The sequence below is a fragment of the Oryctolagus cuniculus genome, chromosome 12 (assembly GCF_051225735.1).
Source record: "Oryctolagus cuniculus isolate XC-2025 breed Fujian yellow rabbit chromosome 12, ASM5122573v1, whole genome shotgun sequence".
NCBI lineage: Eukaryota > Metazoa > Chordata > Mammalia > Lagomorpha > Leporidae > Oryctolagus > Oryctolagus cuniculus.
The window spans coordinates 38,114,199-38,141,495 of NC_142878.1; the positions used below are offsets into that span (position 1 = coordinate 38,114,199).

General features: G+C 36.4%; 1 protein-coding gene across 8 annotated transcripts in view; it reads right to left on the bottom strand.

Annotated features, from left to right (window-relative positions):
• Nucleotides 1–27,297, bottom strand: part of MIPOL1 (mirror-image polydactyly 1) — a 341,984-nt gene that overhangs the window by 37,380 nt on the left and 277,307 nt on the right. For all 8 annotated transcript variants that reach the window (XM_089309338.1, XM_051822776.3, XM_089309337.1 and 5 more), the window contains one exon: nucleotides 17,642–17,872. In XM_089309338.1, coding sequence (XP_089165464.1) covers nucleotides 17,642–17,872 — 231 coding nt within the window. The remainder of the gene's footprint in view (nucleotides 1–17,641; nucleotides 17,873–27,297) is intronic.

Here is a 27,297-nt window from a genome sequence, read left to right on the forward strand (position 1 = left end):
ATAAAGCAAGTCTCAGCAAATTACAAAAATAATCACAATCATATCAAGTGTCTTCTCTGACCACAAAGGAATGAAGCTGGAAATTAACAACTAAAAAATCTCTAGAACATATTCAAACACATGGAAAATGAACAACATGCTCCTGAATGAAGAGTGGGTCAGAGAAGAAATCAAAAAACTGTTGAGCAACAGGTTTTTTTTTTTTTCATACCATCTGATGAACTCTTTACTTAGACTAGAATTAATCTTTTGTGTATTAAATTAATTGAAAATAGATTTTAGTAAAAAATAAGAATGGGAATAGAAAAGGGAGGAGGGAGAAGTGTGGGAGAGCAGGTGAGAGGGCGGGTGTTGAGGGAAGAATCACTATGTTCCTAAAGTTGTATTTATGAAATGCATGAAGTTTGTATACCTTAAATAAAAGGTTTCTAGGAATACAGTTTAATCATTATATTTACTTTGCAAATAGCAGAAATGAGAAAATTATTATAGATTTATGTTTATGTTTTAAGTTTATTTTGGATAAAGCTTCATTTGTTTGAGTTTAGCTTAAGAATGTTATAACTTTAAAGAGCAAATGTTTGCAAAAGTGGTTAAGATGCCACTTGGGATGCCTGCATCCCACATCAGAGTACCTGAGTTAGAATCCTGGCTCTGCTCCTTACTCTGGCTTCCTGCTGATATGTTCCCTGGGAGGCAGGAGGTGATGCTGGACTGAGGACTTTGTTCCCTGACATCCACATGAGAAACTCAGTTTGAGTTTCCAGCTCCTGGCTTCAGCATGACCTAGCCACAGCTGTTTGTGGAGATTTAGGGATCTCTTTCTCTCTGTCTGTCTCTGGTGTGTACGTGTCTTTCTCTCACTCTCTTTCTTGCAAACAAATAATCATAAATAAATAAATCTGCAGATTATAAATTATTAACCAAGTCTAATGATAATTTTATTCTGGAAAACATACCATATTTTAATTTAAAATAAGACTCAGTTATGTAAATGTAAGAAACAAGTTGAATACAGTGAATTACCTTTTAATATATAAATAATTGCTATGAATTTCTAAAATCTTTGAAAATCAAATGAAAAGTATAAAAATGCAATTTCAAGACTGGATTAAAGTTCAAAGGCTTCTTTTGTAGTAAACCACATCTCTTTGCATTCTCTGAAAAGATAAGGAAAAAAGTTCTATTCCAAGTATAAAATGTTTGACCTATATTTTAATCAGATTGATTCATCCTTTAGAATGGCAACACAGATTTATCCCACCAAGTGAGCCTCAAGAAAATATTAAAGGATGACATTAACAAACATTACAAAGTGAGAGTCCTCAAACAGAAGCAAGAAATCAATGAGCATAAACAGAAACCCCGATTTTGGTCTCTCTTTCATAAAGTAAACTGTTCTCCATAAAACACAATCTGTACATTAAAGATGTCATTTATTTTTGAAGTTGAAAAATAACAAAAAGACTTTAGACCCACATATAAAAGGTAGTCTTTTTATCCTTTTCTGAGACACTGACCTGTATGCTCATTTAAAAATGAACACCACATCTTTGCGTTATTAAATCTTTGTTTTGATCTATTAGTATTCACCAAAGTGCCATTTTATAAAACCCCACACTGAATAGACAAGGCTGGAGGTGACCATCTGCAGCTTTAGAGTCTGCGTTTGAATTGATGAAAAGAGCTTTGTGTTTTCATTGCCAAGTTTGATTCTTCCAGTCATTAGGCATTCCCCTCAGATAGCATCAATGAAGCCGTACTCTCTTACACCCATGTGTTAAATTCTCTTCTCCTCATGGTTTCCTTTGCCAGCTCTACTCAAGAATGACTATTGGGTCTTAGCCACATTCTTCTCACAGCTGTGTTAAAAAAGAGCATCAGAAAGTCTTCCTAAAACCCATATGTGTATCTGGTCAGTTCTCTGTCTTAGGGTCACCTCACATTGTGGTGTGATTATACAGAGATTCATTCTTGTTCTTGAACTGTGCTACTCCCACCATTCTGGGAAAGATTAGGCCCTCTGAAAGTCAGTAGTAGAGAACTTCTTGGAAGACTGATGTGAAATGCACATAACTCAGTGCAGAGGGCAGATTAGTTTAATTAATTTAAGGATAAATATGTTTTAAGATATTAAATGTTTTATGTTATTTTTGTCATTTTATAGCTTGCTATATGGCAAATATGGTAACAAAAAGAAACAACCTAAGAAATGTCAAAGCAACTAAAAAAATTAACATTAGTTCTGTAAGTTCCAAAATGCCATTTATTACATGATTTTTGAAATCTTACTATTTACCTTTAGTCATGTTTAATAGAAATACCTAACAAAGTAATCTACAATCTTATAACTGCTTTTATTATACTGTAGTTAGGTTAAGAATTGAGAGAGTAAAAAACAACTTAACAGCTGTTGAGCTGTTCAAGAACATATAACAGTAGAAAGAAGAAAAACAGACTTTAGCTGCAACCATATATTCCTGTTAAGAGCATTTTTTCCTCTTTAAATGTAAATGTTGATGTATGGATAATGCTTATGATTTTACCATCAGAAAAAGTCACACTGAAAGAAGCAAATAATTTTTTAATCTTACAAATTTACCAAGGACCAAATACACTCCAGTGCAAATCCCTGACCTAACAGGAAGAGGTAATCAATCATGAACTCTTATTAAAGTCCAGGTGAAATCTGCATGTTTACTTGCTGTTGGGATCACCTGAATTTTTCCCAGTAATACTTTGGAAATTAAATCTATACCTCTTAAGGAATGACTATTTGTTTAGGCTAGTTGTGTAACGCATACAGTAGATGGTAGATAAGTATACTGAGGAGTTATTAAAAGAAAATGATACCCTGATTTATATAAAATATATATTTCCAAATAACAATTACATGTATTATTATTCAATTTATGCTGTTATGAATAGAGAGAGCAAAAGGGAAAATTCTGAATGAATTATATCAAGTATCCAGTATAGTGATACATTATATCAAGAATGATAAGCTTGTGTAACACCCAAGCAGAAAAAATGAAAACTTTTAAAAATCTATTTTCTATAATAGTTTCCTTTTTTTAATTTACTACTACAAAAATAAGTATACTAGCACTTAGCATTATTAGCAACTTTATTCTAGGTAGCTCAAGCCATTATATACATCTTATTTTTATCAATTGTTAAATTATTCTCAAGAAAGATGAATGAGTTCCCCTGACTTCTCAAAGTATCCTTGAACTATACAGCTTGTCAAGTATTAAAACAGCAAAAAGACCTTCCTTTTTTTTAAGTACAGCTAAGAACAGAACCAAGGAAAAGGATAGTTAATAGATCATACATCCAGTCTAAGGAAACCACATTTCACAAATGAAATATATATGTGAAAATCACATATGAAGCATAAGAACTCCTGCTATTTTTCATGTATCAAATCCTAGTTAAAAATGTAGATGTCCATGTCCATCACAAGTGGATTCTATAATTTCTGTAAAATGATACAAACTTTATCTCTTACTTTTAATCACTTTAGTGCTAGAATTAATGAAAAACAACAAAACTCCTCTACTATGAGGCAGACTGGATCCCTCACATTTTAGTCTTTGGCTGTTTTTCTTTCAGTTTTTTCTACTGTGCTTGTCTGAAATGTGTTCTCTATCTTAGTATGCAGAAATGTAAACTAGCCCAACTCTACTTCATGTTTTGGAAGATAGCTTCTGAAATGAAGTGGATCAAATACAAGAAGCCATGTTGTCTTTTAATTTTTTAGTCCCACTTTTGTGCTTTATCAAAATTCATTCCATAAGATTAATCGTAAAAGGGATCTATCTTATCAGGGGTAGCAGAGCTTAGGTTTTCAGAGTCCTTCTTTTTCAGCCTGGACCCTTTACTGTCTACTTTATTAGAATTCTTGAATTCTGGGTTAGGCTCCAATCCTAACAACCCTACATTAATTCTTACTTACTATAAAGGAGTGAGCCAGGTAACTGAAACTATGTTTAATGTTCATGTGGAAGTGAGACATACCCTAAAGTTTAAGATGTAAGCCCAAATCTTTAGTTTTTATAAATGAATGAATATAATTATGTATCAAACATGGTTACATATCTCTGTGTAGAATAAATGCAGCTCTATTGAAACTTAATTTATGTGCTCAGATGAGAAAGGTGACCCACTATACAAATATTTAATGGAACTGATAATTTTAATAAATATATGCCTGTTTGACAGAGTATCAGACTTATATTTGATAACCTAAGTATATAATCAGTTCATTTAAAAACATAGTTATGATTTTAAAAATTCTGAATATATTGTCATGTATTCAAAAATAAAAATTAAGCATGTTTAGAAGCTGTGCATCTTAGAATTCTGCTAAGGAGTCATCCTAGTCCATCTTCCATACATAAATGATGATAACGCTGTATCTAGTTAGACCGAGACTTAAAAGGTGCCTACCAAAGCTGATTGGGGAGCTCATTTATAGGTACCATCACAAACAAATTAACTATTTGACCTATTATTTGCTGAAGTATATAACATGTTTCACAGTGTTTTTAAAGCTCAAGCACAAAACAAACATTTTAAGGAGCAATTTCCAGAAAAGTTTTAAGTCTTTCCACTTAAAGAATAAACTTTAAACACTGCATTAAAGTGTTGATTTACACTTTATACTGATTTGGGAATTTATGAGACATTCTTTGTATCAATACAGTATTCGTACATGTCTAATATTGCCCTGGAACTTTTATCTAAACATACTGTAAGAAAAAAAAAAAAAGCACAGGAAAAGTTGACAAGCAGCAGAGGAATTTTAGTGAAAAGACTATGCTATTATAAAAAGAATTCACTGAGGCTTTCATATCAAACTATTTAAGAGTATTTTAGCATAGTTATTTTTCACTACAGTTAAAATCAGATTCTGGAGCTAGCAACAACACTAAAATTCTAATAAATCTTTTGATGAAAATAGTTGACTTCTTTTTTTTTTTTTTTAATCAAGAAACTGTGGAAATGTTCTGTTCCCCTTCCCAGCACCCAGAGTCATCTATCCTATTTTATAATTCAACCTGCAAACAGATTAAGCAGCTGAGTTTGTGGAAAGTATGTTTGCTCTACGCTAAGAACCCTTGTGTGACACTATGGTGACTCCCTTGACACTTCGAAGAGAACTGCAGACAGTTCTTACTCATCAGCAGGGAAACCAGGCTGAGAATTCCCAATTTCTTTGTAACCTCAACTTCTTCATAGAAATCAGTATTTGACCAAGAGGCAGGAAAGACTTTGTTAGCTTTACGTGGTCTTTCTTTTTTCTCTATTGATAACACTCAAAAGATGCAGAATGTCTCATATTTCAAAAGGCAATTTACTACTTAAAATATATCAATTGAAATGCTTTGTCTTGATCTTTGATATTTTAATTATGCTATAGAATTTTTAAATGTCCGAAATTCAGGCAAATTTTAAGAAACTGATTTTCTTTTGAAAAGTATGCAATGAAAGCAGATTTTGAAGACTCCATACATCTTTTCTCAAAAACAAGCTTGACAGTTTACAATATTTTTACAACTATTTGATCCATAGTTTATGGGGAAATTTAAATCATATTACTATAAATCAGTGAAGATAATATGTGACAAAAGTTATCTCAATGTAAAACTGTATATTTGGGAGATAGTCTAGCCTTCCAATCCTGGTTGTAATTGTTTTTATTTAAAATATTACATTTTGCTTAGGTATGCTAATTATACCAAAATATATTTTCAAAAACCCATTGGAACTTTTGGTCCAGGCCACAAGAAGCATACATACTTTAGATGGAAAATAAAATATTTATAAAACATCATAACTTTTAACCTCTCATGATGATGAAAATACAATCTAATGGATTTGGTTTATCAGTTTTCTCTTTAATAAATGGGGTCGAGATGGTCCTTGGCAAAATTATTAAGAGAAGTTTTCCTTACAAATTTCCTGTGATCTTTAGTTTCCTCTACTTCCACAAATGTCTCTAAAACACCAAATGCATTAGTATTAGGAAAAGAGGAATCTAAAAGCTAAATTGCAGTACATTACCCTTCCATAAACATACATATTTCTCAGGAGAACTACATAGACAGAATAATACTTAACCTGAGGCATGGTGTTTCAGTGGTTAAATTTTAGGGTTCATGATAGCTGGCTCAAGCTATTTTTAGGCAAAGATAGCTGGCATTCACTGACTTTTATCCAGTAAGTGATTACATGCCTATAGACACTGGCTAGCTTTATGGATGGTAAATCTGTGCAACTTCTTTTTCCAGAAATATTTCCATAGATTAAAACATTTAAGAAAACACTAAAAATTTTTATGTCACTGGAAGAAAATGAAATACAAACATAAAAATCTACAATTAGCAACAGCATACGACTTATCTGTACTATTACTAAAGATCTCAGGTCCTTTAAATGTAATTAAAATTAATGAAAGTAGATGGTGAGAACAAGGGTTAAAATATAGTCAGGAGGAACAGAGATTCTAGTTTCTAGGAGGGTAAAAGTACGGTTGGGCCAATGAGGGGAGACAAGCAGGATTAGTCATAGAGGTCATTTTTTCCCATAATCTAGTAAACTTTGGGCACCAAGGAAAGTTTTTAACTAGGACTTAAAGAAGATAAGAGTACATCTGAAATTTTCCTGTGTATTCTTGGTCTGACTTGCTTATACTTTATTCCATTATTCTATCTAAGCATTGAATTTTTTTCAGTTCATTTGTTCATAAGCATTTGCAATGCACCTTCTTCATTGTAGGCATCTGTGTGTTTTTGGAGATGGAGATAAAATGATGAATAGAACACAAACCATTACTTGGAAAATCTGACAGTGGAGTAGATAGGAAATAGGCATACAAAACAATTAAAACACTTTGATGATTAATACATGTAATACAGGTACAGATGAAATACTACAATAACAATAAAGAAAGAAAATACAGGAGCAATTTACCAGAAGCCAGTTAAAGCTATGGGAGTAACAAAAATTTACCAGACTACAGCCACTGAAAAATTTTATACATGGAAATAAAAGGATCTGATCTTTGTTGTAGAAAGATCCATTCTGGTAGCAGTGAAGAAGATTCACTTGACAGATCCAAAGGCAAGTAGACTAGTTTTATGATTATTAAAATAGTCTAAATGGGGGATGATGAGGGCCTGATTTAATGCAGGTACCTAGTGAGGAATGTATGAGGGGAATCAGGAGACATTCAGGCAGCACACAAAATAGGAATTAGTGCAAAGTGAATATGAATGTTAAAGCACTGAATGTTTGTCATTAGAAAAATTAAAAGCCGGCGCTGCGGCTCACTAGGCTAATCCTCTGCCTGTGGCGCTGGCACCCCAGGTTCTAGTCCCAGTCAGGGCGCTGGATTCTGTCCTAGTTGCTCCTCTTCCAGTCCAGCTCTCTACTGTGGCCCAGGAAGGCAGTGGAGGATGGCCCAGGTACTTGGGCCCTGCACCCCATGGGAGACCAGGAGGAAGCACCTGGCTCCTGGCTTTGGATTGGCACAGTGCGCCTGCTGTAGCAGCCACTTGGGGGGTGAACCAACGGAAGGAAGACCTTTCTCTGTCTCTCTCTCACTGTCTAACTCTGCCTGTCAAAAAAAAAAAAATTAAAAGAATGAATAAAAAAGGAAGGAGGAGAGAAGATGGGAATGTGGGTGGGAAGTATCACTGTGCTCCTACATCTGTATATATGAAACACATGAAATTTGCTCACCCTACGTTAAAAATTTTTTTTAAAAAGTGAGGGAGCAAGGACAGTGCTGAACCTGCTGTAGTCCATCAACTGGGGCAGGAAGTACAGGATAGAGGGGAGAACTTAATTTTCAGGGGAATGAAGAGTAAAGAACTTTGGTAATATGAGAACGGATCTCAGGAGAGTACTAGGATAAAGATTTGGAAGTTATTCAGCTAATAGTAGTTAAAGCTTATTGAAATGAATAACATTTTTTGGGAACTCTGTAGATATAAAGGAAAAATAAAATCTTCAGAATAACCATTATTTAGGGATAGCTGGGAGAAAAATCTCCAGAAAGAAATGAAGTAGGAATAGTCAAATGGTAGATGTAGAAGGAAATGGTGCTGTAGAGCTCAAGAATGGACTTGGTTTAAGAAGGAATGGTGAAGAGTATTAAATGATAAAGACAGTTTAAGTAGGAAAAATATTCTAAAAGTTCTCTACATTAACTTGAATAAGTACTAAAGTAATATTATGTGATCATACAGTCATGCCACAGTGTTGTGGCTTTCCATGCCTGAAATGCTCTAATGGGCTTTTTACCAGATCTGAATGCCTTAAGGGCTGATTCTGAGGTCAGAGTGCTGTTTAGGATGTTTGTCATTCAAAGAGTCTGCTGTGTGGCCTGCTTCCCTGTTGGATCATTCTCTCCCTTTTAATACTGTTTATTATTATTAGCAGACACTTGGTCTTATTTATGTGATCCCTTTGATACTTATTCTTACCCATATGATCAGTTATGCATGTAAACTGCTCACTTTAACTAGTAAGACGGCAGTAGTATCTGCCAACTTAATTGGATTTGTAGTCCCATCCAAGTTTTTAGCTTTAGCCCTAGGGGTAAGTCCATGGAAACATGTGCTGAACTATACATCTCCTCCCTCTCTTAGTCCCACTCTTATTTTTTTTTTAACTTTTATTTAACAAATATAAATTTCCAAAGTACAGCTTAAGGATTACAGTGGCTATTTCTCCCCACTCTTATTTTTAACAGGGATCAATATTCAATTGGATTTAAACACCTAAGACTAAGTCTGTGTTAAGTAAAGAGTTCAATCAATGGTACTAAGTAGAAAAGAAAATAGTAAAAAGAATAAAATAATAAGCTGTTCCTCAACAGTCAGGAAAAGGGCTTATCAAGTCATTGTTTCTCATAGTGTCAATTTCACTTCTACAGGTTTCCTTTTAGGTGCTCAGTTAGTTGTCACAGATCAGGGAGAATATATGAGATTTGTCCCTTTGGGACTGGCTTATTTCACTCAGCATGATGTTTTCCAGATTCCTCCATTTTGTTGCAAATGACCGAATTTCGTTTTTCTTTACCACTGTGTAGTATTCCATAGAATATACATCCCATACTTTCTTTATTTTTTACTTTTATTTATTTCTTAATTTATTGGACAGATAGAGTTAGATAGTGAGAGAGGAGACAGGGAGAAAGGTCTTCCTTCCATTGGTTCACCCCCCAAATGGCTACTATGGCTGGAGCTACACTGATCTGAAGCCAGGAGCCAGGTGCTCCCTCCCAGTCTCCCATGTGGGTGCAGGGCCCAAGGACTTGGGCCATCCTCCACTGCCTTCGCGGGCCACAGCAGAGAGCTGGACTGGAAGAGGAGCAACCGGGACAGAATCCAGTGCCCCAAGTGGGACTAGAACCTGGGGTGCCGGTGCCTCAGGCAGAGGATTAGCCAAGTGAGCCACGGCACCGGCCCAGGAATTGGTTTTAGCTCCTGATCAAATATAAGTTGGTTGTAGATGTTTGGATTTATTTCTGGTGTTTCTATTCTCTTCCACTGGTCTATCCATCTGTTTCAGTACCAGTACCAGGATGTTTTGATTATAACTGCCCTGCAGTATGTCTTGAAATCTGGTATTATGATGCCACTGGCTCTGTTTTTGTTGTACAAGATTGCTTTAGCTATTCGAGGTCTCCTGTGCCTACATATGAATTTCAGCATCATTTTTTCTAGATCTGAGATGAATGTCTTTGGTATTTTGATTGGTATTATATTGAATCTGTAAATTGCTTTTGGAAGAATAGACATTTTGATGATATTGATTCTTGCAATCCATGAACATGGAAGATTTTTCCATTTTTTTTGGCATCCTCTTCTATTTCTTTCTTTTTTTTTTTTTTTTTGACAGGCAGAGTGGACAGTGAGAAAGAGAGACAGAGAAAAAGGTGTTCCTTTGCCGTTGGTTCACCCTCCAATGGCCGCCGCAGCTGGTGTGCTGCGGCCAGTGCATCGCGCTGATCTGAAGCTAGGAGCCAGGTGCTTCTCCTGGTCTCCCATGGGGTGCAGGGGTGCAGGGCCCAAGCACTTGGGCCATCCTCCACTGCACTCCTGGGCCACAGCAGAGAGCTGGCCTGGAAGAGGGGCAACTGGGACAGAATCTGGCACCCCGACTGGGACTAGAACCCGGTGTGCTGGCACCGCAAGGCGGAGGATTAGTCTAGTGAGCCACGGCACCGGCTTCTATTTCTTTCTTTAAAGTTTTGTAATTCTCATCATGGAGATCTTTGACATCCTTGGTTAAATTTATTCCAGGATATTTGATTTTTTTTGTAACTATAGTGACTTGGATTGATCTTAGAAGTTCTTTCTCAGATGTGGCATTGTCTGTGTATACAAAGGCTGTTGATTTTTGTGCATTGATTTTATATCCTGCTACTTTGCCAAACTCTTCTATGAGTTTCAATAGTCTCTGAGTAGAGTTCTTTGGATTCCCTAAATAATGAATCATGTCTTCTGCAAAGAGAGATGGTTTGACTTCTTCTTTCCCAATTTGTATCCCTTTGATTTATTTTCCTGCCTAATGGCTCTAACACTTCTAGTACTATATTGAATAGCAGTAGTGAGAGTGGGCATCCCTGCCTGTTAATGGATCTCAGTGGAAATGCTTCCAACTTTTCCCCTTTCAATATGATGCCATTGGTTTGTCATAAATTGCCTTGATTGTGTTGAGGAATGTTCCTTCTATAACATACCCAATTTGCTTAGAGTTTTCATCATGAAAGAGAGTTGTATTTTATTAAATGCTTTCTCTGCATCTATTGAGGTAATCATATGGTTTTTCTTCTGCAGTTTGTTAATATGGTGTATCACACTGATTGATTTGCAGATGTTAAAGCATCCCTCCATTCCAGGGAAAAATCCCACTTGGTCTGGGTGGATGACCTTTCTGATGTTTCATTGGATTCTATTGGCCTGGATTGAGAATTTTTGCGTCTATGTTCATCAGGGAAATTGGTCTGTAGTTCTCTTTCTCAGTTGCATCTTTCAAGTGTAGGAATTAAGGTGATGCTGGCTTCATAGAAAGAATTTGGGAGGATTCCCTCTCTTTCGCTTGTTTTGAATAGTTTGAGAAGAACTGGAGTTAGTTTTTCTTTAAATGTTTGGTAGAATTCAGCAGTGAATCCATCTGGTCCTGGGCTTTTCTTTGTTAGGAAGGCCTTTATTACTGATTCAGTTTCTGACTTGGTTATGGGTCTGTTTAGGTTTTCTGTCTTCATGGTTCAATTTAGCTAGGTTATATTTGTCCAGGAATATATTCATTTCTGCTAGATTTCCCAATTTGTTGTTTCCCAGTTTGTTGTTTGTCTTTGTAGTAATTTCTGATGACTCTTTTTATTTCTATGGTGTCTGTTGTTACATTATTTTTTTCATCTCTAATTTTATTGATATGGGTCTTCTCTCTCTTTTTTTTTTCATTAGTTGGGCCAATCATGTGTGAATTTTATTTATTTATTCAAAAAACCAGCTCTTCATTTTGCTGATCTTTTGTAATGTTTTTCTGGATTCAATTTTGTTGATTTCTTCTCTAATTTTAATTATTTCTATTCTCTTATTAGCTTAGGTTTGGTTTACTCTAGTTTTTCTAGATGTTTGAGATGCATTGGTAGCTCATTTATTTAGTGCCTTTCCGATTTCTTGATATAGGCACCTATTGCCATAAACTTTCCTCTTGACACTGCTTTGGCTGTATCCCATAAGTTTCAATATGTTGTATTGTTATCTTCTTTTGCTTCCAGAAAGTTTATGATTTCTCTTTTGGTTTCTTCTATGACCCACTGTTCATTCAGGAGCATGTTGTTCAGTCTCCATGTGTTTACATACGTTCTAGAGACTCCTGAGTTGTTGCTGATTTCCAGTTTTATTCCATTGTGGACCGAGAAGATGCATGTATAATTTTGATTCTTTTGAATTTGCTGAGATTTGCTTTATGGCCTAGTATGTGGTCAATCCTAGAGAAAGTTGCATGCACTGCTGAGAAGAATGTGTATTCTGCAACAGTAGGATGAAAATTTCTGTAGATAACTGTCAGGTCAACATGTTCTATAGTGTTGATTAAATCTGCTGTTTTCTTTGTTGATTTTCTGTCTGGTTGATCTGTCCGTTGCTGAAAGTCGAATATTGAGGACCCCAATACTATTGTACTGGAGTCTAAGTCTCCCTTTAAGTCCCTTAACATATCTTTAAATAGCCTGGTGCCCTGTAATTACACCTTCCTGTTGAATTGAACCCTTAATCATTATATAGTGCCCCTCTTTGTCTCTCTTAACAGTTTTTGTGTTAAAGTTTATTTTGTCTGATATTAAGATGGCTACGCCAGCTCTTTTTTAGTTCCTCTTGGCATGGAATATCTTTTTCCAACCTTTCACTTTCAGGCTGCATGCACCTTTGTTGGAAAGATGTGTTTCCTGTAAGCAAGAAATAGATGGGTTTTGTTTTTTAATCCATTCAGCTAGTCTGTGTCTTTTAACTGGAGAGTTGAGGCCATTAATGTTCAATGTGACTATTGATACTAAGTGACTTTGCCCTGCCATTTTTCCAATGATATTTCTAATTTATACTTTGAACTCCCTGTGACCTTTTACTGACAGATTTTCTTCCTTTACCTTCTTCTGTATTGATGACTGTGTTTCTGTGTTTCTGTGTGTAACACATCTTTAAGCATCTTTTGCAGGGCTGGACAAGTGGTGACAAATTCTTTCAATTTCTGTTTGCTATGAAAGGTGTTTATTTCACCTTCATTCACAAATGAGAGCTTTGCAGGATATAATATTCTGGGATGGCAGTTTTTTTCTCTTATTACTGGGGCTATATCTTGCCATTCCTCCTAGCCTGTAGGGTTTCTGATGAGAAGTCTGCTGTGAGTCTGATTGGAGATCCTCTGAGAGTAATCTGACATTTCTCTCTTGCACATTTTAGAATCTTTTCTTTATGTTTCACTGTGGTGAGTTTGATTACAGTGTGTCGTGGTGAGGATCTTTTCTGGTTATGTCTATTGCGAATTCTGTGTGCTTCCTTTACTTGGACTTCTCTTTCTTTCTCCAAGCTGGAAAGTTTTCTGCTAGCATCTCACTAAAAATGACTTCTAATCCTTTCTCTCTCTCCATGCCTTCAGGAACTCCTAGAACCCAAATGTTGGGTTTTTTAATAGTATCCTGTAGATTACCAACAATATTTTTTAGATTTCTAATTTCCTCTTCTTGTCTTTGATTTGACTGTATACTTTCCTGTGCTCTGTCTTCTAAGTCCAATATTCTCTCTTCTGCCTCACTGTTTCTGATTTTTAGGCTTTCAACTGCATTTTTATTTGTTCTATTGAATTCTTCATTTAATTCTGATTTCTCTTCAATATCTCAATGTCATGTTCTATTGAATTCTTCATTTCATTTTGATTCCTCCTTAAGATTTCAATTTCATGAGAGAGATTTTCTTTCATGTCCTGCATGGATTTCAGTAGTTAGTGCATTTGCTTTTGATTACTTCTCTGTAATCTTATCATCAAGTTTGTGAGCTCCATTTCTTGCATTTCTTCTATCTCATCATCTTCATAATCTTGTATTGAAGTGTCATGTCTTTGGGAGCATCATGTTTTTTTCCTTATTCTTGCTTCCTCGGTTGTTGTGTTTGTAGTTCAGCATTTGTGGAGATACTTCGCTGGTTTCTTCTTCTTTTTCTTTCCCCGCTGTGGCAACTTCTATTGTCGTACTATGACTCTGTAGATAAGTGGACTGTCTGCTTTCAGTGAATCTCTAGAGGCTTGTGGTGGGTGTGGCCAGAGAGTCCTGTTAAGTTCTTCAGGGTTAAGGGTGTGCCCAAGGTGACACACCCAGGTTTGGCATGGTAAATCTTCTCTCTCTTTTTTTAATCAGAAGGGAAATAATTCTGCACAGCTGAGCTCTTCTCTTCGATGGAGACCAGTGCCTGTGCGCTAGCCCCAGTGGGTATAATATTTGTTTGCTGTGTCCCAAGGACCACACAAATGATCTGTGCAGTTCTCAGTGTAAGTTCAGATTCCCCAGCAATGTTTCTCACCGAGTAACCAGGAACACTTGAGCTTGTGGCTTCTCCTACCAAGACTCCTCAGTTTCAGCCACACTGTGAATTCTCCCACACACTCTCAGTTGTTGTTGTTGTTGTTTTTTTTTTTTTTTTTTTTACAGTCCCAGTTCGAAAGCTTCACACAGTCACAAAGTCCTAGACCCCTGTTATTTTTCCCCACCAAGTCAGGATTCCCCGCTTGGCTGATCTTGGGCTCAGACATGAGCTGCATAGCTGTTACTTATGTCCAAAATAGTGCCCACTCTATCAGCTAAGACGCCTTTGTAAGGTGACTGGAGAGAGAGAAACGTGTCCATACCATCTTTTTTTTTTTTTTTTTTTTTTTTTTTTTTTCCCTCCTCTAGTTAGGCTGGTGCACTTTGCCTCGTGGGGCTTCAAGCCTCGTTCCCTCTAGGCTCTTCCTGCCACTTTTTCACCAGCTTCTTGGGCTACTGTGGTCTCATCTCTCTTCTTACCTCACTTTCCAGCGCTGGTGCCTAGGCTCTCAGCTATTGGTGTCCTGAGCCATGGGAGCCCACGCCCTCCACATAGGTCCACTGTGTCCTTCTAATTTTGGAAGAGTTTCCTCTGCTGTTTTTTTCCCTAACTCTTCCCTGAGACTACACTAGCTCCACTTTTTTTTTTTTTATTATCTTCTCCTGGACTAGATCATTAAACTCCCTCCCTATTCCACCATCTTCCTCTGACACTCATCAGCACAGTGTTTTAAAATAAGATGTCCCAGTGCATAAGCCTACACTTTCTTAGTCTAAAGCCTGAGTTCTATATTACATAGCTGAAGATATATGAACATCTTAATTTTGTTTACCATGATCATGTTAGTTATATAAAAAAAGTTAAAATGGGCCATTAAATTAGGAGTTAGAAAATGATTGGTGATCTTGAGTAGTAGAAGAGTAAATAGGAATTCAAAAAGAGAAGTTGCTGGCATTGCAGGTGCAGCAAGTTAAGCTGCACCTGCAATGCCAGCATCTTATTTGGGAGCCAGTTCAAGTCCTGGCTGCTTTACTTCTGATCCAGCTCCCTGCTAACACACCTGTGAAATCAGGGAAGATGGCTGAAGCCCTTGGGCCCCTGCACCCACGTGGGAGACCTGGATGGAGTTCCACGCTCCTGGCTTTGGCTTGGCTCAGCCCTGGCTATTGCAGCTATTTGTGGGGAGTGAACCAGTGGATGGAAGATAGCTCTCTCTCTCTCTGTTTTACCCTCTATCTCTAATTTTGCCTTTCAAATAAATAAATAAGCATTTAAGGAAAATACAGAAAGAAAAATTAGAGATAGTGACTATAGATCAGTTATTTAAGAAATTTGTTTGGAAAGGGAAAAGAGAAAATGTGAACCTCTTTAGTTGAAATTTCAAATTGCCTGGATTACTGATATATTTTCAAAGGATTTTCTAAAATATCTGCAAATAGCAGTAATTTCAGATGGTATGGAGAATATTAACAGCATTTTACAAAGTCTTATTAGTTTTCTTTAGGAGAATGCCTTTTTTTTAAGCACAATAAGTAAGGCTGATATCCACATTGACTGAATATGGAAAGGATATTATGGGATTCCATAATATTTTATGGAATATATATGGGATTTCATAATATTTTATGTAGGTTTTGTTGAAACTCAGAGTAAAATTTCAATTTAACAATTCATTCTTATAAATGACAAACTCAATTCATGAATTGGTACTAGTTTATAAAAAATTTTGATTTGTGGCTAAATGTACAAAATAAAAATTATATTTAAAGCATTATATGAGATATTATTTCTACTTTTTGGCATACAAAATTTGTTTCTTTTATAAAATAATGAAAGTTGATGAGATCTAAAAGTAAAAAATTAAAGGCAGACAACATTCCCAAAGATATCTTCAGAAAAATCTAATTGGTCTCAGGGAACCACTGTTTAAAGGAATTTTAGGTATCTATAGAAATTAAAGGATCATATGTAAAAAAAAATCTTTGAGATTTGTAGTTACTTGTAGACTTTGAGCAAACAGAACTAAATCGGATTCTTTCTCTCAGAAGTTACTATTGGGATTTACAATGAAATGAGATCTACCTATATATCATTGTGTTTTTAACACAGATAATGTACATTGTGAACAAGTAGATACAGTTTCTGAAACTACAAACCTAATCTTTAGCCGGTGCCGCGGCTCACTAGGCTAATCCTCTGCCTAGCGGCGCCGGCACACCGGGTTCTAGTCCCGGTTGGGGCGCCGGATTCTGTCCCGGCTGCCCCTCTTGCAGGCCAGCTCTCTGCTGTGGCCCGGGAGTGCAGTGGAGGATGGCCCAAGTGCTTGGGCCCTGCACCCCATGGGAGACCAGGAAAAGCACCTGGCTCCTGGCTCCTGCCATCGGATCAGCGTGCTGCGCCGGCTGCAGCGCGCCAGCCGCGGCGGCCATTGGAGGGTGAACCAACGGCAAAAGGAAGACCTTTCTCTCTGTCTCTCTCACTGTCCACTCTGCCTGTCAAAAAAAAAAAAAAAAAAAAAAACACCTAATCTTTAAGCCTACAAAAATAGTCTCATAATACTTACATACTTACATCAAAAGTTTCAGGGTATACTGTAGTTAAGATTAATATCCACAATCCCTAAATGGTTTTAAAATGATCTTGACTACAGATTTATCTGGTCTTGGGTTTTTAATCAAATTGCAATTTCAGCAATATTTGGAAATGTTGAGATGACTTATTTTCAGGAAAAAGTACTGAGAAGTAATAAACCTTGAAGGGATACTATTTCCTCTTACAGATATGGAAAATAAATTAAGGAAATTGAAGGTGACAGGTAAGTGAATGATGTAATATTGCTAACAATATACAATAAAGGTTAAAATGACAAGTTCCATCACATTAAGGCTGCCTCAAAAAATTTGTCAACAATGTTGAAGCTCCATAAATTAACAAGTGACTTCTATGCTATTAAGTTACCTGATAACTTTCTAATAGCTATCACAAGGATTATGCAAGTTTATTTAAATTTTAATAAAAATGCATAGATCGTTTAAAATAAACAAATATAATTATACACTGTGAAAAGATATATTGAATCCTTTACACGAACAACACAAGAAAATTAATTCCACTGCACTAAATTCTATGTAACTAGACGTCCCAGACTGCAAGGTCACCAACGCCTCAACTCAGGCAGGATTATCGTGAATCCAAATGAGCACAGGTGGTAACTTGATGCCTCTTCTCCTAGCTAATAAATTTGCCTATGTACTGGGGGTGTGAAATTGTGAAGAGAGTATGGCTTCCATGAACTGAGGAAGATCAGCTATAGAAAAACATGGTTTGCACTAAACAGTAACAATGATTATTGCAAAAATAACATTCGTCCCTAATTACAGACATGATGCGCAATTTTACAAATTTCATTTAGTTCAATATACTTTTGCCTTAATCTCTTAATGGCATGGACAACAAATATATATTGTTTAGTTCCTCAAAGAAAGTGTTTTTGTTTTGCTTGGTTTCAGGTTTTGGAAATAATGCAAGATTATTTTACTTACGTCTGAACTTTCTCACTGGCCGCTCGGGAGGCCTCCAGCGCACGCTGAAGCTGCAGTTCCATGTGTGCTCGCTCTGTCAGAGCTTGTTGTAGTTGGGTAGCCAGTTCCTCATTTTGTTGTTGAGTGATGGAAACGATGCTCTCTCTGTTTTTCAAAGCTTCTTCATAGGTACTAAGGGTGTGGTTAAACTGATCCTTCAGATTTTCTTCTTGAGATAAAGATTTGTGTAAACTGAGAAAATACAAAATAATGTAAAAATAAATAATGTAGGATGACTGATCAATGATCTACTTATTAAACAATCTCCATTTATCATGTTAATTTTTAAAAATTAATAAAGAAACACCTAAATGGGTACATGAAGATTTTTATATATAATTATGATAAGTTAAATTGTTTTATTTTTCTGCTTCTTGGCTGAAAGTTACCCAAATGATTATCCATGTTACCAAAGCATAAAAAAAAAGATGCTTCAAGATTTTAATCTAATTACATCAGTATAAATATTAATTTTATTTAAAAGGAATAGTAGGGAATTTGAAAATAAAATATCTCTAGGTAAATAAAAGAATATAATAAGATGATTGCAAAGAAGTGAGAAGTAAGAGAATGGGCATCAGTTTAGCAGAGCCAGAGTCTATTCTGCTAAGCACTTACTTGAGAATGAATGAGATTTGTGCAAACACCCACTAGCCTTTCACACAGAATTTTTTACTTGTCACAGTTAAGTTATAATTGAAGTTAAAAATCACTAGTCAGATTGCACAGATATAATATGTATCAGATTTTCTTTTTGGATAATAAATCTTATGCCAAATAGACCCACTCATTAAGACATACAGAGAAAGAGCATATAAATTAAGACTAAATGAGTGCAGAAGAAAATGCAGACAAATAGAATCCTAAAATGCTAAAGGTCAAATCTTTGGTATGTCATTACACCTACCACCTGAGGTTATTTTGAAATGGCACCAAGCACCTCACTCAATTAAATAAAGACATTTTGAAAATATAAATATTTAATAAGGGAAATTCAAAATCCACATAGGAGATGTTCCTTTTTTATTAAATAAAATCATTTCAGTATATGCATACAAAGGAAATGTCGATTGGGGACTTAAAACAATCTAACTATATAACACAGATTGGTAGTGTGAAAGACGGCAGTATAATTTTTAAAGCTGCAAAAAGTTAGTGAACATTACCACTGGCCTATATACTTTACTTAAACCAGTTCAAACTAAAATAATCATAAATTTCTTCTTTTTGTGTGCTCATATTGTGAGTGTCAGACAGAAATAAGGCAGACATGAAATGTGGATGTTTAGCATACCAAAAGAAATAATTTCAGGATTAAAATTAGTCCATAAGAATAGCAACTGCTGCTAAACTCTGGTTAGTTAGTTGCTACATATAGAATTAGTAAATGTACAATGTTATATTTGTAGAAGGTAAAAAACAGTACTTTTCTTCTGAGTTTTCACACTGTTAATCTATTTCATTGTTTCTCTGTTCTTTCTTCTAACCCATATGTCTAAAGACTTCTGTCTCTTGCCCACTTTCCCATTCTATGTTGTCTTACATTATCTGCATTCTGCCTTTCCAAATTCCAATTTCCTTCAGCACACCCTCTTTATCTACTCCAAAGATACAGGCAAGAAGGAATTGAGAGGAAACAAGACAAAACCCAAAACCTTAATTCATGTTCTGTACATTTATAACATTACTTTCATTTTAATTATTAATTATATTTTAAATTACATAAAACATAGGTATCTAAAGTATTCAGTTTGGCAATGAGCAAAGAACAAAACATAGAACAAATGTAGGAATCCATGACTTCCCAGTTTTCTCTCTCAGTTGATTCCCTTCTCTAAAATATAATTACTAACTCAAACTCCATCAACATCAGTACTGCCTGATTTGGAACTTGTCTGGCTTATGTTCATCAGAGTTAGGTTTGTGAATCTTATTCCATTGTTGCATGTAGTTAGTTGTTTTAAAATATTTGGATACGCACACAAAATATTTGGATACACACACATATATACCACAACTTATTTAACTGCTCTACTCTTGTTGCTAGGAAAATTCCTGCCTGCATCTTTTCTTGGACCTCATATTCATTTCTGGAGAGAATTTCTTCATAGAGTGTACATATGTTCAGGTTTAGTAGTTCCTGCAAATATTTTCCCTATTGGTTGTCCCAATTTACACTCCTATCAGGTGTGAGAGTTTTACTTATCCTACATCATCTTTTAGGGAGTATTGTCACTGCTTCTAAGCTGAACCATTCTAATGGGGATAGAGTGATATATATCTATATATATAATTATTTTAGAATGTGTATATATATACACATTCATTCTCTTATTGCTCCTTGTCTTTTGAAGGTAAGTTCTGATTGTAATGAAGTTCAATTTGTTTTTTTAAAAGATTTATTTATTTATTTGAAAGTCTGAGTTACAGAGAGAAGGAGAGGCAGAGAGAGAGAGAGAGAGAGAGAGAGAGAGAGATATCTTCCATCCCCTTGTTCACTCCCCAGTTGGCTGCAATGGCTGGAGCTGTGCTGACCCAAAGGCAGGAGCCAGGAACTTCTTCTCGGTCTCCTACGTGGGTGCAGAAGCCTGAGGACTTGGGCTATTTTCTACTGCTTTCCCAGGCCATAGCAGAGAGCTGGATTGGAAGTGGAGCAGCTGGGACTTGAACTGGCACCCACATGTGATGCCAGTACTGCAGGCGGTGGCTTTACCCGCTATGCCAGAGCGCTGGCCCCTGAAGTCCAATTTGTTACTGTTTCTTTAATGTCATTGCCTTTTTTCTGTTCTATTCTTAAAAATCTTAGCCTATCATATTCCTTTATATTTTAGCATTGTATATATGGTCCACTTGGAAATTATGGTAGGCCAGGTTTGAGAATTCTGCATTTGTATTTGATGCCTAAAACACAAACTAGTATCCCATAACCAACTGAATGTTAAGAAGTAATGATTCAGGGGCCAGCGCTGTGGCTCACTAGGCTAATCCTCTGCCTGCAGCGCTGGCATCCCATATGGGTGCCAGGTTCTAGTCCCGGTTGCTCCTCTTACAGTCCAGCTCTCTGCTGTGGCCCAGGAAGGCAGTGGAGGATGGCCCAGGTCCTTGGGTCCCTGCACCCGCATGGGAGACCAGGAGGAAGCACCTGGCTCCTGGCTTCGGATCAGCCACGCGCCAGCCGTGGCGGCCATTTCGGGGGTGAAACAGCAGATGGAAGACCTTTCTCTCTGTCTCTCTCTCTCACTGCCTAAGTCTATCTGTCAAATAAAAAAAGTAATGATTCATCTTCTAAAATCTTACCATTATTGAAAACTATGGCATCCCAATTATTAAACACTTCCTAGTTTTTTATAAGTTAATATTTTTGTTGGCAAATTTATACCTAATTTTGATTTTTTTTTCTCTGCCATACATATGTAATTATATCCTTTACTTTCAAGCTCAAAAAGCATTACATCATTCAAAATGCCCTGGCAATGTTTTCATTTCCATCAAGAATTTCTCAAATAGAGTCTGGGGTGATCTTTTAAAAATATAAAGTAGATAATGTCACTTCAAGTCCTGCAATAGCACTCATTGCACTCAGAAAAAAACAATTCTCTAAAAATAACAAACTATATCCCCACCCCATAGAGCTCTCACAGCAACTTTTGTGGGAAGTGCTATCGATGCTTCAGATTTACTGATGGAGGAATTGAAACAGGCAAGTAGTTGAAGCAAACCTGTGTAGCTGGCAGAGACAGAATCCGGACCCACGTCTTTCTCCCTGAGCTTCAATATTCCTCCACCCTGCACCATCTGGCCTCTCTACATCTCCTCTTAGCCAGGTATTCAAGAACATTCAGTTTTCTCCTGTTTAAAGCATTTATTTGGATTACCTTTCCTTCCATGCTTTTATGTGTCAAATTGCTACTCAATCATTATCAGCATAAATGCTGTTTTCTCTATTTTGTGACTCAAATTTTGATGCTTCCTCTTTTTTTATGTGTCTCACAAATACTACTCTTTTCCTTCTTACTGAAATTTGCATTTCTAAAAAAATTATTTTGTAACTTCCCACTTCCAATATATTAACATTCCACCTACACAGTGCAATTCTGTTTTATGAAAATACATCCCTTAAGAACTCAAGTATAAGGGTAAAGACTCCACCTGCAGCGCAGGCATCCCATCTGGGCACCAGTTCAAGTCCCTGCTGCTCCACTTTCGATCCTGCTCCCTGTTGTGGCCTGGGACAGCAGAAGATGGCCCAAGTTCTTGGGCCCTTGCACCCACGTGGGAGACCTGGAAGAAGCTCCTGGCTCCTGGCTTTGGATCAGTGCATCTCTGGCCATTGCGGAGTGAACAGCAGATGGAAGACCTCTCTCTCTTTCTCTTTCTCTCCCTGCCTCTGCCTCTCTGAAACCCTGCCTTTATTCCTTTTTTGTTTTTAAAGATTTTATTTATTTGAAAGTCACAGTTACACAGAGAGAGAAGGAGAGGCAGAGAGAGAAAGAGAGAGAGAGAGAGAGAGTGCACGCAAGCAAGGTCTTCCATCTGCTGGTTCATTCCCCACTTGGCCGCAACAGCTGGAACTGCACTGATCCGAAGCCAGCATCCAGGAGCTTCTTCCAGGTCTCCCACAAGGGTGCTGGCGCCCAAGCACTTGGAACATGTTCTACTGCTTTCCCAGGCCAAAGCAGAGAGCTGGATCAAAAGTAGAACAGCCGGGACTCGAACCAGTGCCCATATGGGACGCTGGCATTGTAGACTGGGGCTTTAACCCACTGCACCAAGCGCCAGCCCCAACTCTGCCTTTCAAATAAATATATAAATGTTTAAAAAATACATAAAAAAGAACTTAAGTGCAAACGTTTAAAATTCTAAGGAAATTTCCTGTAAGAAAAAGTGATGTGTGTGTGTGTGTGTGTGTGTGTAAGGGAGTATCTTCTCAGTATATATAAATCTATAACCATAGAAGAGAATGTTTGCTTTAGCACTGTTTTTCCCTCAAAATATTCTTCCCTAAATTGACAACAGTGACCCATTATTTAGCTTTCTTCAGATGGTCCTATCATATTTTATCTCTTTCCAAAGTTACCAATTTTCACATGCATTTTTTTAGCATAGCAGTAGCATTACAATCAAATGGCTGCTCAATGGTATGTGAACATGTTTTAAGTTATCGTAAGAAGAAAGGATGGGGGTCCTTACTATCGTCGTCAGAAGTTCAAAGCATGTGACAAATAGTGTGCCTTGCACGATATTTACTCGTGTTGGACTACTACCATAAACAATTTTTCAGTTTACTCTTCCAGTCTTGAAATTATATAATCTTAATGAATTCAGTTTTTCTAATTTGGTAAAGAAAGTGAGACTTTAAAATGCTTTTACTTGATAATACTTTGTAATACTTTGAATTTCTAATTCACATTAACTAAGGTGGTACTTTATCTCCTATGCTGTTCACTACATTGAGTCTGGTGGCAGGCTGACGTAGAAGGTGCCTTTCACTAGGCATTACTGTGATCAGTAACTTGTAAGAGATTTTCTTTCTGTTGTGATTTCTGTCTTAGTGTCAACGCTTCTGATCGAACGCCCCAGGTCTGTAGCACTGACTATTTTCCTGGTCCTGACTCTCTGTACTGCTCAAGCTTAAAATATATTGGAAGCATTAGGTTTATGATCTATTTGTATGTTTTGTTCACAGATATTTATGTTCTCCTCAACTTGTCTGTTTACCTGCTCAGTGAACTCTGCCTCTCACAACTGTAATCTCACACAAGGGTTCAGATTATTGAACTAGTACTTTTCAATTTACATGAAGTCTTGATGCTGCCTTTCCTGGCTTCTTCTCATCTCAAACACCAAGTTTTATTCAAGTTATAAGATTATTTTCATCATCATTCTACATTATGCACTTACTCTTCTGTTTATGCGTCATTTTATAGTAATTGTTCAATCAATTGAATGTTCTATGTAAGCTATTTTAGTTGGATAAATATTAGTTGGGTAAATTTTCCAGGTGCACCAGGAGGGAGCTGGATGGGAAGTGGAGCAGCTGGGACTGGAATCAGTGCTCATATGGGATGCCAGTGTCACCCAGTGCCACCCAAAGCTGTTGCCCCCTGCCTCTATCCGCGTCCCTCGAATGAAACTCAGAGGTGAGATACTATAACATAGACTAGAGTTCTCAACCAGGAGGAACTTCGACACTCTGAGGACATTTTACAACGCCAAAGACATTTTTGGTTGTAACAGCTCGAGGGAGAGGACACTATAATGGTACTTCAAAGCATTTGTGGAAAAATGGAATTAAAGATGATTATTTTGGTGCAAAAAGTTTTGTAGTCAATGCATATGTTTTTATGATATATATTTTCTATGAACTTTTAAGAAATAAACTTATTTTATTTATTTTAAAGGTAGAGTTACAGAGAGAGGGGGCTAGGGGAGTGGCAGAGATCTTCAGTTTGCTGGTTCACTCCCCAAATGGCTGCACTGATTGGGGCTGGGCCAGGCCAAAGTCAGCAGCCTGGTACTCCAGCCAGGTCTCCCACATGGGTGGCCGGGGCCCAAGAAGTTGGGCCATGTGCTGTTGCTTTTCCAGGTGCATTAGGAGGAAGCTGGATGGGAAGTGGAGGAGGCAGGACTGGAATCAGTACTCATACCGGATGCCAGTGTCACCCACTGCGCCACAACGCTGCTGCCCTCCCCTCACCCTCCGCCCACTCCTGCTGAGAGCTTTCTGAAGACTTCGTACACTAGCATTAGTGGGTAAAGGCAAGAGATGCTGCCAAGCATCCTGTAATGCAGTAGACGGAATCCTACAACAAAGAGCTATCTAGTCCAGTAAGTCAAGAGTGCTGAACCTAGCGTAGATGAAAAGATGTTGGACTGGACTCAGAAGTTTTAGATTCAAATTTCAGTCTTGTGTGTACCATTGCTAAAAACACTGTGCCACTGAATATTAATTGTATCAACTCTAAAACAATGAGGAAAATGTCATGGAGTTCTTATAAGAAAGAGACAAGGTGATCTATATCATTATGTTCTTAGAATTGTACCTAGAAAGCACATTGAAACTGTTAAAAACAAATTAAAAATTAAAATTAATAATACCTAGCAAAGACAAGGCATTTCTACCTGTACAATTTTTAAAAGACATGGTTTATATATAATGAACTTAGTACAAAATCTTACATGATACTCAGACATTTTATAAATACCTCTCTGGAAAATAATTGCTTGTTTCTACAGGTTTTTCACGAACTGGCAGAAGTAAGCTAGTTTTCTCAACCTTTGTTCACATACTGATAACATTCTTAAGTCATTCTTTAACAAAAGAGGCAGGTTTGGCTTGTTTTTCTGAATTAAAATAAGTAAAACCAAAACAAGTATGAAAGGCAAAAGCATGTGCTACCTTTTCCTAAGTTTATACTTTCTGAAAGGACAATATGTGCTTTTATCCTGGTTTACTTAATCAATTAATTACTTAATCAATTAATTAATTTGGTAAGGCCCTTTTCAGAAAATACTAGCTGACTTCTCTATTTGTTCCTGAGAAGATCAGCTTATGCTACAACGGACCTGAGTTCGGAATGACAAGCAGATAGAAGGAAATATATTCAAAAGGGTTAAAAGTGTGGATGAGGATTTTATCTGTAAATCAGATGACTAGTGATTCCAGTGATTTGCATCATCTGTTGCTGCAGTTTAGTTTCATGAAATGATTTGTAAAATTATTTCAGAGAGAAAACAATTTCCTTTTTGTCAAAGGAGCCAATTAGAACAGAACTTTAAAGTGGATATGGTGGTCAACATATTTATTAATACTTATTGAAAGTCTCATGGACATTCAATTTTGTGATATAAATTAGTGGTCACTAAATATCTTTTAATTCATTAATTAGAAAAGAAATGTTATAATTTAAACAACTAATTTTTGAGATTCATTTAGAAACATATAAATAATAAACTTGGAATTGATGTAAGGTCAGTTCCCAATCATCTAACAGTGGATTATATGTTTCATGAATTTGGTGACCTAGGAAACAAACTAGTAGGGAATTATACACAGAAAGCCACTTATATGAAACTGCATAGATCAGAGGAACCAGAGTGTATCGTAAATTTTATTCTACATAAATTTGATTTTATAGGTATTACTTATACTATAAAATAGCAGTCATGAAAGGAAATTAAATGAAAAAATTATATTTTCAAATTCAATAGGAGGGAAATCTGTTTTTGAGAAGATGAGAGAAACAGCAGGAGTACAGAAAAAAAAATGAGAATTTTAAGAATGATAAACACAATAACTGAAATAAAAATCTCAGTGGATGGGCCCAAATGCAAAACTGAGGAGACACAGAAAAGAGAATCACTTAACCTGATGATTTTAAAAACATCAAAATGAGGACCAGCATTGTGCTGCAGTGGGTTAAGCTGCTGCTTACAATGCTGGCATCCCTTATCAGAGTGCTGGTTTGAGTCTTCTGATCCAGGTCCCTGATAACGTGCCTGGGAAAGCAACAGAAGATAGCCAGTGTGCTTGGGCCTCTGTACTCACTTGGGAGACCTGGATGAAGCTCCTGGCTCTTGGCTTCAGCCTGGTGTAGCACTGGCTATTGTGGCCATTTGGGTAGTGAATTAGGGCTTGGAACATTCCCTGTCTGTCTCTCTGTATTTCAATAATAAATAAATCTTTATAAAATTTAAAATGACCCAATATTAACAACAGAGATACAGACTTTAAAAAAAAAGATCTGAGTTTCAGGGACCTGTGGACAACAACAAGAGTGATCATTCAAGTCAGTAGTCATGGAAGTAAAAATGGAAGAGAACAGAGCTGAAATAATGGTGAAAAGCTTCCCAAACACAGCAGAAATGTAGAACCATGAGAAGCTGAGAAAACTCTAACCAGTAAAAATTCATTTGAGTATTTCATAGGCACATCATAATTAAATTTCTGAAAACTAAAAGACAAAATATGCAGGTAGCTAGAGAAGAATACCTTATACACAAGGAAAAGCAATTCAAATTACACAGATTTCTAACCAGGAATCATGGTGAGCAGAAGAAAGTGGCACAATAGTTTTCAAGAGCTGAAAGAAAGCTGGCAACCCAGAATCCTACAGCTAATGAAATAGACTTTAAGAACAAAGGTGGAAATCAACATATTATAAGATGAAAGAAAACTAAGGAATTTCCTTGAGCACAACTACTTGAAAAGAATTGCTAGTAGAAGTTATCTGAACAAAAAGCAAGTGATAACAGAAATTATCTTTGTATTTCAGGAAAGAAGAAAGAATAAGCAAAACATGAGGAAATATAATCGTCCAAGTTAAATTTTAAAAATTATGTTGGTCAAGGAAAAATTGATTTTTTTCTAAATGTTTGTAGAGATGTATTTTAAACAGCTATAAACAAAGGAGAGAAAAGTACTATTAAAGGTAGTAAGGTTTATCTATTCCAGTGGAACTGGGAAAATTATATCAAGAGACTGATATAACATCATTTTATTTAACATATAATGTAATAGCTAGAACAACAATTTTAAAAGGTATACAAAAAAGATATACTGAAAAACACTGTAGTTATAGAAAAACAGAATTCCAAAATATGATACAGTAGTTCAC